At 39.4% G+C, this 15,648-nt stretch overlaps 1 protein-coding gene across 37 annotated transcripts in view; it reads right to left on the bottom strand.

Moving 5' to 3' along the window:
* Nucleotides 1-15,648, bottom strand: part of ABI3BP (ABI family member 3 binding protein) — a 241,306-nt gene that overhangs the window by 104,183 nt on the left and 121,475 nt on the right. For 36 of the 37 annotated variants that reach the window (XM_064582027.1, XM_064581586.1, XM_064584048.1 and 33 more), the window contains 3 exons: nucleotides 2,468-2,533; nucleotides 1,234-1,308; nucleotides 590-664 (listed from right to left, as the gene is read on the bottom strand). In XM_064582027.1, coding sequence (XP_064438097.1) covers nucleotides 590-664; nucleotides 1,234-1,308; nucleotides 2,468-2,533 — 216 coding nt within the window. The remainder of the gene's footprint in view (nucleotides 1-589; nucleotides 665-1,233; nucleotides 1,309-2,467; nucleotides 2,534-15,648) is intronic. The other variant, XM_064582766.1, reaches the window with a different exon arrangement.

A 15,648-nucleotide genomic window follows, 5' to 3' on the forward strand; every position in this document is an offset into this window, starting at 1 on the left:
AATTAAGAACGTGAAAGATAAGTTACTGAACAACAGGGGAGAAGCACAAATATTTGGGATTTAAGAATGGAAGTTCTAAACTACTTTAATTCTGTAGCTCATGACTAGCCTCTGCAGGAGTTAATGGACTTCATTATTCAAATAATTTTCTATTATAGAATATAGGCTGTGTTACTCCTCTTACCCATCTTTCCTCATTGCAGAACCTGCTTGGTGCTCTTTATATTTAGACTACTTTGAGAAAAATACTCTGACCAGTGGTATCTAATTGTGTTAAAGAGAAGGGAATATATCCCAAAATAATTATCATCTGTAATTCCATTGCAATTTTCTGTTAAGCAAAGTTGAAAGGATTACAGAAAGAAAATAATTCTTTAAATATATGGACACCAAGATTATGGAAATTCTTTGAGAATTATCCCAAGGCAAAGTTTGACAGATAATCCAGTTCTTGGAAGAATTTCATGGTAGAGAATGAAGGGAAATGTTTACTATTGAAAATATTTTGGAGGTCCAACAAAACTGGTTCTTTTCTTGTCACTTTCTCTGTTCTTTCAAAGTACACAACCATAAAAATGTCATTAGTTACCAGATGTTGTAGGTGGCATTTCAGGACTGGTAAAGATTTCCAGTTTTTGAGGGACAAATGGTGTTTCACTTGGAGCTGAAAACACAAACACCCCACCCACCAAGTAATTCCAGTTATAATGAGGTATTTTAGGAGTTTTAACATGCTTTTAGATGGTATTACAAAGCACATGCTACACGTACATGATTAAGGATGAAAAATGCATGTAGTCTTGAAAGCTGGTGGATGAAATCATGATTTAAAAAAGAGAAAAGGTGAGAATGACAACTGTTCAGTGGCTGACTCCAGGCAGTCTCAGTGCATGGAAGAGAGATGATACAGGCCACAAACACATGAATGAAATGAGATGATATGGATGATGAAGAGGTCCATGCAGTTTTCAAAGCTTTTCATTCCTTTAAAGATGGAAAAAATGATCATCTATTACAGTTCAAAAGAGAGAGGGAGAGAGAGAGAGAACACCTAAAATGGAACATAAGTTGCCTGCAGTACAGCAAAAAAAAAAAAAAAAATACACATTCAGAAGTAAGAACAAAATAAATGATTAGATGTGATGGAATGAAATGGTCATTTGGAAGAATGGCATTCACATGGATTTTCTTTTGATGGAAAACAAAGTAGGATTTTTCTGTTAAAAACATTACCCAGTGTTGCCCTTGGCTGTTCAAGAGTTCTAGAAGTTTTAGGTGGGACAGAATCCAGAAATGGATCACTTGTTGCTGTTGGAATAAATGTCAACATTTATAAAAGCAGAAGGACCCAAGAATAAAATACAAATTCATGAGTAATAAATTATGCCTCATATGGGGAAAAGTATCATGAACACTTGAAGGAGAGGGGACCAACATTTTTAAACTATGATTCATTAGGAGCTGAAGATGAACTCACTTTTCAAAACATACATACTTTAAACATTAAAAACCATGATAAAAACAATGTTGCATATATTTAACTTGTTTTCAACTGGTTTTTCTGGTTTCTCACTTTTGTTTCTTAACTACTAGCCAAACCCACTGTTAGCATTCTATTTCATTTTTTCCCCTTATTTTCTGCTGCTATTTAAAATTATTTGCCTTTATCATGGCACAAATAATGCTGAGATAAGGCTAAGTATACAAAAAATATCAGATATATATCTACGTCTAGCAGAGACCAGCATATTTACTCTGAATCTCTCACAGTACCTAGTTTAGTAGGTGCTTAATAAATCCTTGCTAAAAGGAACTATTAGATTGAATTAAACTCATTTGTAGAAGGATCAGTGAGTGAATGTCAAAGATTAGACCCAACTGAACCTCAACAGACAAATGAATGACATGATTGCTCTCGGGCAGGATTTTTCACCTCAGCACCACTACCATTTAGGGCTGGATCATTCCTTGTTGGGTGGGGGGAGAGGGGCTGTCCTGTATATTTGCAGGGGTTTGGCAATATCCCTGGTCTCTACCCACTTGCTGTCATTACCACCTTCCCCAGTTGTGACAATCGAAAACGTCTCTAGGCATTGCCAAACGCCTAGAGAAAAGTCATCCCCATTTGAGAACCACTGCTCTACAGAAAACTCTCTAAGAACCTAAAACTTCTTAGAATGCTATTGATAATAGAGTAATAGGCCATTACATGACTTTGGCTCGGTGGCAGCCAAATGTATCGGCATCTCCCACATGTGGCAGAGATTATTACTGATGGATATAAAGAAATAACCGCTCAACAGAGAGAAATGGGTGGAATTCATCTCCCTGACACAGACAACCATTTCCCTCCTGCAGAGCTCTAAAGGCTGTGCTTTCTCACTCTGCAAAGATCAAAGCGAGAAGTAGGTGCAGTGCTGTCAGAATTATCTGGCATCCAAAGAAAGCCTTGAGAAGCTGGATGTACCTGTGTGGGGTTCTGACATTTCAGGTTCATCTGATGTCGCAGGGCTTGAGAAAACATCGTAAGTGGCTTTTAAAAAGAAAAGGTAAAACAAAAGAGAAGATGTTAATTTTGATTAATTTTAAAAGGTTTCATGACATAATTTAATGCTGGTTACAAGAGAACCTTGTGTAGGTGCTAGTGAGTGTCGGCTCTGGGCTATGGTCTTGTCACTAACGCGTGAGCAATCACTAAGACTGGCCTCCAGTCTTTCTTCCCCTGAACTAAAGGCTTTTCTACAGTGAGCTGGACACTGGCCCCGAGGGTGATGTACACATAGTGCTACAAATTTACAATGAAGTGGTTCCAGCTCTAAATCAAAGAGCTTCGAAGAGTATAAACATATATGAGTCAGATGCAGTTTGAGGAGATATTTCCAAAGAAGGAAAGAGCGGTCACATTGAAGCTCTTTGCACGGAGTCTACTGCTTAGTCTTCCTACCTAGTAAAAGTTACCACCATGGAATCTGATGTTTGGACCGCACTTTTCAGTTTGCACAGCACTTTCTCACCTATTGGCTTATTTAGCCCTATCAACATCCCTAAGAAAGAGGTGAGGTAGACATCATCCCCATCTTCCAGATAATGGGGTATTATCTCCGTTTTCTAGGCAACAAAGTTGAGATTCACAGCGGTGAAGACAGTTGCTGGTGGTCCCACACTGGGATTGTCAAGTTCAGCATATTTTCCATCCCATTAACAGAGACGAGTTAAGACCAATGCTCTCTTCTTGCACCACACCTCCTGCCTCTTTACCTAGAAGCAGGTTTCTTTCTATATTCCCTGTAGCCCTTTTACAGTCTAGGTGGATTTCAGGATCAATTTCATATACTACCTAAAATAAAGCAAGCAGGGCGATCTTAAAAATAACGGTTGATTTTAACACAGGGATACATTTCGTGTCCATGTAAGAGTTGAATCTGTAAACAAGAACAGCATCAAAATAAAAATGTTCTCTTTTCCTCACAAAGAGCGGTCACTACGGTAATGGGAGGTGTAGACAAGGCATTAATTGTTATTAGGTAGATGTTACTTTCCGTACCCATTCAAAATGGCTGTACAGAAATAAACTAAAAAGGCAGGAATTCACAGGAAAATTTACTCAGCAGTTACTTGTAGTCCAGCAACACTGTCGTGATTTTGAGCCCATGCTAGGTGAAGGTGGAAGAAAGAGAATATCGCACCACGAGACACAGAGAGGCAGCTCACAGTGCACCACACACGAAAGAAGCAGGAAATAGATTTCAATTTGTGACGGGGAATCTACTGTTTTGCAAAATCTTCAAAAACAGAAAGAACATCATGAGTCATGCAAATGTTCTAAGAGTAGATCCATTGCATTGTGAATCAAAGTTTCCTTGAGGCTTGCTACAATTTTAAAGGATCAGATATGAATGCTTAACCTTTTTTTTTTTTTTTAAGATTTTATTTATTTATTTGAGAGAGAGGGCATGAGCCGGGGGCGGGGGGGCGGAGGGGTGTTGCAGAGGGAGAGGGAGAAGCAGGCTCTCCAGGACCCCAGGATTGTGACCTCAGCCAAAGGCAGACACTTAACCAACTGAGTCACCCAGGCACCCCAATGATTGACCTTTTAAAGTACAAAAATGCTGACAGTTGTTGATCTGAGGCTTGTATTAAGCCAACTTCAAGTCATGGATCTAGCAGAGTCAGCTCTATCTGATTCTAAACAAGTTAAGAAAACTTTACCAACTTGTATTTAAACTTCTCATACCAGAAATTATGAAATGTTTGACTTTTATTTATATTGCTGTTTGCTTTTGAAAAATGCCACAACTGTCTCTTACCCTAAGTCCCACATTTCCCTTTTATCTAGTAACGCTGAACCATCTTTCCTAGATTCTGTACTTTTTGTCCCAAGAGATATTTATTTACCCTCTTTCTACTTTTATTCTGGAGGTTCCAAGCCAGGGTGCCTTCTTCCCTCATGTTATTCCTAGAAGGCATATACTGGAGAAAGAAGCCCTCCTTGCATCATCCAATGGCCATTGTGGCTCATGTCGGGAAGTCCCTGAATGTCAGGGACCTCTAACTTCCAAACATTTTCTCAAATATACTTAAGATTAGGGGCGCCTGGGGGCTCAGTCATTAAGCGTCTACCTTCGGCTTGGGTCACGATCCCAGGGTCCTGGGATCGAGCCCGCATCGGGCTCCCTACTCGGCGGGAGGCCTTCTTCTCCCTCTCCCACTCCCCCTGCTTGTGTTCCCTCTCTCGTTGTCTCTCTGTCAAATACATAAATAAATCTTTAAAAAAAAAAAGATTAAAATAACACATCTGCCAGGAGGCTTGGTCCCTGCTATTTCTGTTTCTGGAGTTTCTGAGACTTAAGTAAGAACAAGAGCGCTAACAACTCACAAACACCTCTTGTTAGCAGTTTTATGTTGTTTGGGCAGCTTTGAGAGACACCCCACCACCTCGCTTGGCTCATGGGTTAAACATGCTTTTTTGATTTTGAAGTAATAGATGTTGGAAGAGAAAAGAATGTCAAAAATGGACTTTTATGAGTTAAGAACAAGAGCGCTAACAACTCACAGACACCTCTTGTTAACAGTTTTATGTTGTTTGGGCAGCTTTGAGAGACACCCCACCGCCTCGCTTGGCTCATGGGTTAAACATGCTTTTTTGACTTTGAAGTAATAGATGTTGGAAGAGAAAAGAGTGTCAAAAATGGACTTCTCTAAAAATCAACAGCTCTTGATTTCTTTACAAAATTCCAGAGTACTTCTTTTATTTATTTATTTATTTATTTATTTATTTATTTATTTATTTATTTGACAGAGAGAGACACAGTGAGAGAGGGAACACAAGCAGGGGGAGTGGGAGAGGGAGAAGCAGGCTCCCGGCAGAGCAGGGAGCCCGATGTGGGACTCGATCCCAGAACCCTGGGATCATGACCTGAGCCGAAGGCCGACGCTTAATGACTGAGCCACCAGGTGCCCCCAAAATTCCAGAGTACTTCTATACCAGAGTAAAATGTGTGAAATGGTTAGACATCCCTGGCTTTATTTATTTATTTGACAGAGAGAGACACAGCGAGAGAGGGAACACAAGCAGGGGGAGTGGGAGAGGGAGAAGCAGGCTCCCCGCAGAGCAGGGAGCCCGATGTGGGACTCGATCCCAGAACCCTGGGATCATGACCTGAGCCGAAGGCCGACGCTTAATGACTGAGCCACCAGGTGCCCCCAAAATTCCAGAGTACTTCTATACCAGAGTAAAATGTGTGAAATGGTTAGACATCCCTGGCTTTATTTATTTATTTGACAGAGAGAGACACAGCGAGAGAGGGAACACAAGCAGGGGGAGTGGGAGAGGGAGAAGCAGGCTCCCCGCAGAGCAGGGAGCCCGATGCGGGACTCGATCCCAGGACCCCGGGATCATGACCTGAGCTGAAGGCAGTTGCTTAACCAACTGAGCCACCCAGGTGCCCCGATCCCTGGCTTTTTAAAAGGCTACTCCAGCTATGAAAGTGATAGCTAAGAGTTTAGAGCAAACCCGTCTATTTGTAGACACTCTACATGCTATGATGCATTATTGTTTAGAGGCAAACATCTTCTATCACCACTTTACTTCAGTGGATGAAATGCTCCCATGTGACGTTAAGCACATTCTCTAATCTTGCATTCACAGATCATAAATGGGACCAAAAGTTGCAGAACCAATCTAATGCAAGTAAAATAGGTAGTTCAATTCAAAGGTTAGAAAAAGCAATTATTAACTGTCTTTCAAAAAACAGTAATGACTAATAACCAAATTTTACTTTTGTATTTTTCAGAGAAAGTATTAGTATGAAGTAAGGCATACTACCATTTGCTCATTTGCTCACAACTTCCTAAAACCACATTGTTAGATTATGTGTTGTTGGCTGTATATTTTTAGTTTGTAAAAACTGATTAGATGCAAATTCCATCATAAAAATGCTCTGGTCTTGCTCTGGAAACATATGATGGCACACAGATAAGGCATTTCCAATTACCAAGAATTTATCAATTTATTTTATTCAAATTCCATGAATATTGGTAACCATGTGAAAGACTTTCCTTTTTAACCAAATTCTTAGATGAACAATCTCATTAGGACAGAAATTGCATCAGTCATGCTCATTAAGCACCGAAGGTTTATTTTACCCCAGAGTCTGGTACATGATAGAAACACGATAAAATTAATAAAAATAAATATTTTATTAATTAATAGAATAGAGTTGATCTGCAAGATGGCCATTATAGTGAACAAATAACAGTGGTTTTGATAGCTGGGTAGTCTATGCTCTTAGGACAAATGAAAATAAATGAATAGGCCCCTTTAATTATCTTATGATACACATATGTATGCACACAGATCTCTTCCTCTACTACACAATTAATCACCTGCCACATGCTTATGTGGCCATCCCCTGCCATGGAAATAGAATCCTAAAAATGTATATGAAGGAGCAATGGGAAAATACCACAGGACTATCAATAAATAGGTAGACGAGAAAAGCATTTATGAACACAACACACAGAGTTCTCAGTACCACTGAAATAAATAAATAATGCTTTCCTCAGTTCGTGGAAAAATAAAATACCTCTCTGGTTGGCCTTGAAATTTGTGAAAATAGTGCCTACAAGAAAATGCTCCTAAAGCAAAACCAAAGGCTGAGGCTGTAAATCTCAAAGTGAATCTGAAAACCATCTGCTGCCTTCGAATCCTATTTTCCGACTCTCAAAGCATCAACACCACAACTCATCCCTACTTCTTCTCCTCTCTAGGGCGTCATCCAGTTGGGTGGGCCAGATCCGCACTCATCAACACCTCACAAGGAGGCAGTAAGATCCAATGCAGATAGAGTTCAATCTCTTTTCAACCACTCCGAGCAAACCACCTGTGGCCACAACTTTCCAACCAGTATACCATTCCTCGGGTGTGCTGGTCATTCAGCTTTCAGCTCTTTAAATGATGTAGAGAGCTTATGTGCATATTGTAATTTACTGAAGTTCTACAGAGTACTGAAAATAATTAGTGGATTCCCAAAGTGGATTCGAATGAAGAGACTGAGGCGGACCGTTCTCAGTTCGGACTCCCTTGTCAAGGGCAAGTCTCTAAAGAGAACTGTTTATTGTTCAAGGGGAAGGAATTATGTCAGAAGAAGGAGTCATCTTAGTAATAAGTCACAGTACATTTGGAGGGAAAAATCAGTTATTCTGGACACACTGGGGAAAGAACAAGCAGGAGAGTTTTCTAAGGATGAAAGTAAACATGTTGAATCATCGTGGGTTATAAAAAGAAACCATTTTCTTTGTTTGAATTGGGCTTTAAATCTTTCCTGGGACTGAGTGATGGTCTTTTTAAGGGGATGATCAAGGAAGTTAAGGAGGCTTAACACTGATGACATTATGAAGCCAGAAACAAAATGCTGATTTCCATCCCCCCATGATATAAAGGGACTTAGAAATCATGCATGTGCCCCAGCTGTGGTATGATATAGACACAGCATTTATGCTGCTTCTCCCTCCTCTGATGCCCATGGAAAAACACAGCCCATTGGTCATGCATCATTTTACTCCCTGAGCCTAGAAAGGGTCTCAGAGTTTATAGAATGATTAAGGCTGCCACTCTAACTCCAAAGTGTGGCTGTGTGATACATTCATGCCGTGGGGTGAATAGGACATCAGACCATTCCATGGGGGGGGGCAGAGTCTCTTTAAATAACAATGTACATACCCTTTCCATTCTTTGTAAAAAAAATGTTTAAACAAGTCAAATGAAGACCCAAGAATCATTTGAGATGCTTATATATATGTGAGCTTAGTTTTTTTATTTTCTCTCTTCCTTCTTCCTTCCTTTCTTTCTTTTTAGTAATTTGTTGTTATACTATATATTATAAATAATATATTATTTCCATTTTATAGGTGGGGAAACTGAGGCTCTAAGAGGTTAAATCACTTGTCTACATCACATAACTGCTAAATAGTTGAGTTGGTTATTAGCCCAGCTTTGTCTGACTCTATAGTTCACGGATTAGGGGCGCCTGGGTGGCTCAGTCGTTAGGTGTCTGCCTTCGGCTCAGGTCATAGTCCCAGGGTCCTGGGATCGAGCCCCTCATCGGGCTCCCCAATCCGTGGGAAGCCTGCTTCTCCCTCTCCCACTCGCCCTGCTTATGTCCCCTCTCTCACTGTCTCTCTCTCTCTGTCAAATAAATAAATAAAAAATCTTTAAAAATAAATAAAAAATAAATATAGTTCACAGATTAGTGATCACATTTGCAATAAGATTGAACTTCTGAAACTGGCCAGCTTTTCTCACAGACCACTTAATGTTTCTTAAAAATCTAGAAGGCACCCGGCCCTAATAACATTTAATTAACTGTTGGGAAGCTGTTCAACAAAAAATTTCAAAGCAAGCTGTAGGATATTGTTTCACTCTTGGAGTAGTTTGTTAGAGAGAAGCTTAGGAAAGAAATGAATGAGGATCTAGTTTTTGCTCCTCTGCCCATTCAGGGGCAAGCAACTTACTTATCTCCTTAAAAGAAAATGATAGCTCTCTTTACTTCCAGGGACTTCTGGAGGATCAATATGATGGTATATATACAACCCTTTGAATCTCTTAATAGAAAAAAAATACAAATTTGTCCAAATACAAAACTGTATTACTCCAGTAAAGAGGTAATCCAACCAGTACATGTACATGCATGCAAATGCAGAATTCTTTGTGGGGAGTGGAAGGTACTGAGAGCTCTTCTAGAACTCACTCTATAGTAACACAGAAATCAGTCAACTGGCTACTTACCAATAGAACTTAAGACCAATTCTATTGCAAGATCAGAAAAATATACTTTTCTGAACGACTGTTACAAGCACTTAAGTATTTCTAAAATGTGGGCAACTTTCTTTTAATATAGAACTTATTTTAAGAAGTATATATTCCGGGGCACCTGGGTGGCTCAGTTGGTTGGGCGACTGTCTTTGGCTCAGGTCATGATCCCGGGGCCCTGGGATCGAGTCCCGCATTGGGCTCTCTGGCCTTGGGAGCCTGCTTCTCCCTCTGCCTCTCTCTCTCTGTCTCTCATGAATAAAAAAAAAAAAAAAGAGAAGTATATATTCCATGGGTCTTTGTCTGGTTTGGGGCTCAAGGTAATGGTGGCCTCATAATATGAGTTTAGAAGTTTTCCTTCCATTTCTATTTTTTTGGAACAGTTTCAGAATAATAGGTATTAGTTCTTCTTTAAATGTTTGGTAGAATTCCCCTGGGAAGCCTTCTGGCCCTGGGCTTTTGTTTGTTGGGAGATTTTTGATTACTGCTTCAGTTTCCTTAGTGGTTATAGGTCTGTTCAAGTTTTCTATTTCTTCCTGGTTCAGTTTTGGTAGTTGATACATCTCTAGGAATGCATCCATTTCTTCCAGATTATCTAATTTGCTGGCATATAGTTGCTCATAATATGTTCTTATAATTGTATTTCTTTAGTGTTACTTGTGATCTCTCCTCTTTCATTCATGATTTTATTTATTTGGGTCATTTCTCTTTTCTTTTTGATAAGTCTGGCCAGGGGTTTATCAATCTTGTTAATTCTTTCAAAGAACCAGCTCCTAGTTTCACTGATCTGTTCTACTGTTCTTTTGGTTTCTATTTCATCTGATCTTTATTATTTCTGTTCTCCTGCTGGGTTTAGGCTTTATTTGCTGTTCTTTCAGACAAAGACCTCATCAAAAAGGAGAATTACAGACCAATATCCTTGATGAACATGGATGCAAAAATTCTCACCAAAATACCAGCCAGTAAGATCCAACAGTACACTAAAAGGATTATTCACCATGACCAAGTGGGATTTATCTCTGGGCTGCAAGGTTGGTTCAACATTCGTAAATCAATCAATGTGATACAATACATTAATAAAAGAAAGAACAAGAACCATATGATCCTCTCATTGATATAGAAAAAGCATTTGACAAAGTACAGCATCCTTTCTTGATCAAAACTCTTCAGAGTATAGGGATAGAGGGTACATACCTCAATACCATAAAAGCCATCTATGAAAAACTCACAGCGAATATCATTCTCAATGGAGAAAAACTGAGAGATTTCCCCCTAAGGTCAGGAACACGGCAGGGATGTCCACTATCACCACTACTATTCAACATAGTATTAGAAGTCCTAGTCACAGCAATCAGACCACAAAAAGAAATAAAAGGAATATGAATCGGCAAAGAAGAAGTCAAACTCTCACTCTTTGCAGATGATACAATACCTTATGTGGAAAACCCAAAAGACTCTACCCCAAAACTGCTAGAACTCATACAGGAATTCAATAAAGTGGCAGGATATAAAATCAATGCACAAAAATCAGTGGCATTCCTATACACCAACAACAAGACAGAAGAAAGAGAAATTAAGGAGTCGATCCCATTTACAATTGCACCCAAAACCATAAGATACCTAGGAATAAATCTAACCAAAGAGACAAAGGATCTATACTCAGAAAACTATAAAATACTCATGAAAGAAATTGAGGAAGACACAAAGAAATGGAGAAATGGTCCATGCTCATGGATTGGAAGAACAAATATTGTGAAGATGTCAATGCTACCTAGATCAATCTACACATTTAATGCAATCCCTATCAAAATACCATCCACTTTTTTCAAAGAAATGGAACAAATAATCCTAAAATTTGTATGGAAACAGAAAAGACCCTGAATAGCCAGAGGAATATTGAAAAAGGAAAGCAAAGCTGGTGGCATCACAATTCCGGACTTCAAGCTCTATTACAAAGCTGTCATCATCAAGACAGTATGGTACTGGCACAAAAACAGACACACAGATCAATGGAACAGAATAGAGAGCCCGGAAATGGGCCCTCAACTCTATGGTCAACTAATCTTCGACAAAGCAGGAAAGAATGTCTAATGGAAAAAAGACAGTCTCTTCAACAAATGGTGTTGGGAAAATTGGACAGCCACATGCAGAAGAATGAAACTGGACCATTTCCTTACACCACACACAAAAATAGACTCAAAATGGTTGAAAAACCTCAATGTGAGACAGGAGTCCAACAAAATCCTAAAGGAGAACACAGGCAGCAACCTCTTCAACCTCAGCCGCAGCAACTTCTTCCTAGAAACATCGCCAAAGGCAAGGGAAGCAAGGGCAAAAATGAACTATTGGGACTTCATCAAGATAAAAAGCTTTTGCACAGCAAAAGAAACAGTCAACAAAAGACAACCTACAAAATGGGAGAAGATATTTGCAAATGACATATCAGATAAAGAGCTAGTATCCAAAATGTATAAAGAACTTATCAAACTCAACACCCAAACAACAAATGATCCAATCAAGAAATGGGCAGAAGACATGAACAGACATTTTTCCAAAGAAGACATCCAAATGGCCAACAGGCACATGAAAAAGCACTCAACATCACTTGGCATCAGGGAAATCCAAATCAAATCCTCAATGAGATACCACCTCACACTGGTCAGAATCACTAAAATTAACAAGTCAGGAAACGACAGATGTTGGTGGGGATGCGGAGAAAGGGGAACCCTCCTACACTGTTGGTGGGAATGCAAGCTGGTGCAGCCACTCTGGAAAACAGTATGGAGGTTCCTCAAAAAGTTGAAAATAGAGCTACCATATTTCCCAGCAATTGCACTACTGGGTATTTACCCCAAAGATACAAATGTAGGGATCCAAAGGGATATGTACACCCCTATGTTTATAGCAGCAATGTCCACAATAGCCAAAGTATGGAAAGAGCCAAGATGTCCAGTGACAGATGAATGGGTAAAGAAGATGTGGTTATATATATACAATGGAATATTATTCAGCCATCAAAAGGAATGAAATCTTGCCATTTGCAATGACATGGATGGAACTGGAGGGTATTATGCTGACTGAAATAAGTCAGTCAGAGAAAGACATGTATCATATGATCTCACAGATATGGGGAATTCTTAATCTCAGGAAACAAACTGAGGGTTGCTGGAGTGGTGGGGGGGTGGGAGGGATGGGGTGGCTGGGTGATAGACATTGGGGAGGGTATGTGCTTATGGTGAGCACTGTGAACTGTGTAAGACTGATGAATCACAGACCTGTACCTCTGAAACAAATAATATATTATATGTTAAAAAAAAAAAAAAGAAAAGAAGATAGCAGGAAGGCAAAAATGAGGGGGGGAAATCAGAGGGGGAGACAAACCATGAGAGACTATGGACTCTGAGAAAGAAACTGAGGGTTCTAGAGGGGAGGGGGGTGGGGGGATGGGTTAGCCTGGTGATGGGTATTAAAGAGGGCATGTACTGAATGGAGCACAGGGTGTTATACGCAAACAATGAATCATGGAACACTACATCAAAAACTAATGATGTAATGTATGATGATTAACATAACATGATAAAATAAAATAAAATAAAAGAAGAAGAAGTCTATTTTCCAGGGGCACTTGGGTGGCTCAGTTGGTTAAGTGTCCAACTCTTCATTTTGGCTCAGGTCATGATCTCAGGGTTGTGGGATCCACGCTCAGCATGAAATCTGCTTATCCCTCTTCTTCTGCTCCTCCCCCCACTTATGTTCAATCTCTCTCTCTCAAATAAACAAAATCTTTTTAAAAAATCTTTAAAGTAGTATATATTCTGGTATATAATTATAGAGCAGATTTTTATGATCTCCTTTCTAAACTTTAAAATTTGATTTGCTAAGGGAATAAAAAAATCAATCAATCCTACTTAAACATACTTTAGAGAAGGCTTAATACAAAATACAATATCAAATAATGAGATCACAAAATGCAGCACTAATGAAGGATTAGGGCAAGTAGGCTAAAAGTAGGGAAGAGTATGTTTGATGGCTACCCTTCTCAGATTTTCTGGGATATTCCAAATTCCAAATACCCTGTCCCACTCTTTCATCAGTTGTTGAGATGACCTAGGGATTTCAATAATCAGCATGCAAGTTAGAATTTCCATACAGCTTTTTATATCCAAAAGTAACATAGACATCTTTTTGAGAGCATAAATTCTGAGGATTTGATACAAAATATGAAGTAAATGTGGAAAACACAAATCCAGCAGTGCCGAAGCAAAATGAGTTTTACAAGAGGTGTTGATAAATCACACTTAATGGTTGACAAAGAGAAAAGCAGTCCCTGGCATCCAGGAGCTGGCCTGGCACCCACACCTAGGTTGTGGTGTTCTCCTGCTGAGCATTAACAATTTGAAAGAACACAAACATCAGACTAGACCACTTAGTGACCAAGATGGATCAAGCCAAAACAATACCCTCTGTAATTGTGTGGAACACAAATGCATGAACACAAAAATTACTGTCCCCACATTCTGGCTAATATGAATTTACCAATCACAACTTTGCTTCACTCTGTTCTTCTTCACTTCTAGTTAAGAATTACGATATTCAGTAATAGAATTACTCCTACTTTCTGGGAGCAGCCATTCCAGAGCAAAGCATCATTTCCTTGGACCCTCCCCACAATCACCTAAAACAAGGCCACGTCCCACAATAAGTCCTCTCCAGCACCCTCTTACCAAGAGATCCCACAGTTTCTCATGCTCTGCATTCTCTATTGTTGCAATGAGTAAATACTAACTTTGTTCAAAAACAGGTGTGGTTCTAGTGGTCTTTGGCTGAAGGGAATTGATACAGTAAGTCTAGATACACTGTATCCCAACAGAGAAAACAAAATGTGTTCATTTAGTTCATTCATACCAGCTAAAATATATCATTTCTTCAAAGGATACAACAACTAAAAATGGGACCAATAGTTTTATGGACCAGCATTCCAGTACTATCTCTACCTCTCTCTCTTCTTAATTTCTAAAAACAGTTGCATTAGGAAACCATGGTAAGTGGAAAGTAAAATAATCATATACACTGAAACTAGGAAATAGAAACAGTACACGTATAAATTCACACAATCAATCACAAGAAACAGGAAAGGCTGAAATGAATGAAAGGATGCCATGAATATATCAATTTATCAAACCACAGTATATAGGATAAGTTTTTTTTTTTTTTTTTTTTCAAAGATTTTATTTATTTATTTGAGAGAGAGAATGAGAGATAGAGAGCACGAGAGGGGAGAGGGTCAGAGGGAGAAGCAGACCCCCTGCTGAGCAGGGAGCCCGATGTGGGACTTGATCCCTGGACTCCAGGATCATGACCTGAGCCGAAGGCAGTCGCTTAACCAACTGAGCCACCCAGGCGCCCTTTTTTTTTTTTTTTTTTTTTTTTTGATAAGTTTTAATTTGAAATTTAACAAGTAAGAAGAGGCCACAGAACACTTATGTAAGAGATAGAAGCATTGTGTGTAGTAGTAGTAACAAGAGATACTTAATCACCCACTTTGAGAAACTAATCTTATATTGACTTGATGCCTCTCATCCTATAATTGACCACATTTGATGATTCTTACCTACACCATGTGAACTATTATAGACTAGATAAAGTAGTGCTTCTCAAACTTTACTGTTCATAGCAATTACCTGGAGATCTTGTTTAAAAAGCAGATCCTGATTCAATAGTTTTGGAGTAGAGCCCAAGATTCTGCCTTTTTAACAAGTTCCCCAGGGATACCAATGCTTCTGGTCTAAGGGATCATACTTAGTAGAAGTATAAAATTTAAATGTTGTGAGGGAAAGCTAGGAAGTTTCTAGGGCCAATGCTCATGCCTGAAATCATTGCCTCCTGAACTGTTACAGCCCATGACAAGCCCCAACACTTCATCCCGAGGGGGTTGGCAGTCAGTAGTTGTGAGTTCTCTGGGAGTCTAAGTATGCTCTGGCAGTAGTGAGGTAACTGAATAATGCAAGTGCTTCCTGCTGTATGAGCCACTATTCATATTCCGTCAGAGCAAGACCAGAATATTCCTTTTCTGGAACTGGAGGCAAAGGAACCTTCCCTTTATTAAGATCTTTAATCCCCGCCATCTTTGTCTCTTTGTAACCCTACAATCCTCACTTCCCAACATATTCTCACTCCCCAAAGCTTGGTTCAACTCAGGCATTCACATTTCATAAGTGGTTTCCTTGAGGTTTTGGTCAGTTCACTCTTGAATAATCGTAGACACCAAAAAACTACAGGCTGCTCAAGGGAAACCTAGCTGACCCTATGCCCCCAAGGTTAATAACCCAAAAGCTAAG

This window comes from Mirounga angustirostris, unplaced genomic scaffold, assembly GCF_029215605.1.
Source record: "Mirounga angustirostris isolate CCGP_5_RB_7025 unplaced genomic scaffold, mMirAng1.0.hap1 SCAF_1, whole genome shotgun sequence".
Lineage (NCBI taxonomy): Eukaryota > Metazoa > Chordata > Mammalia > Carnivora > Phocidae > Mirounga > Mirounga angustirostris.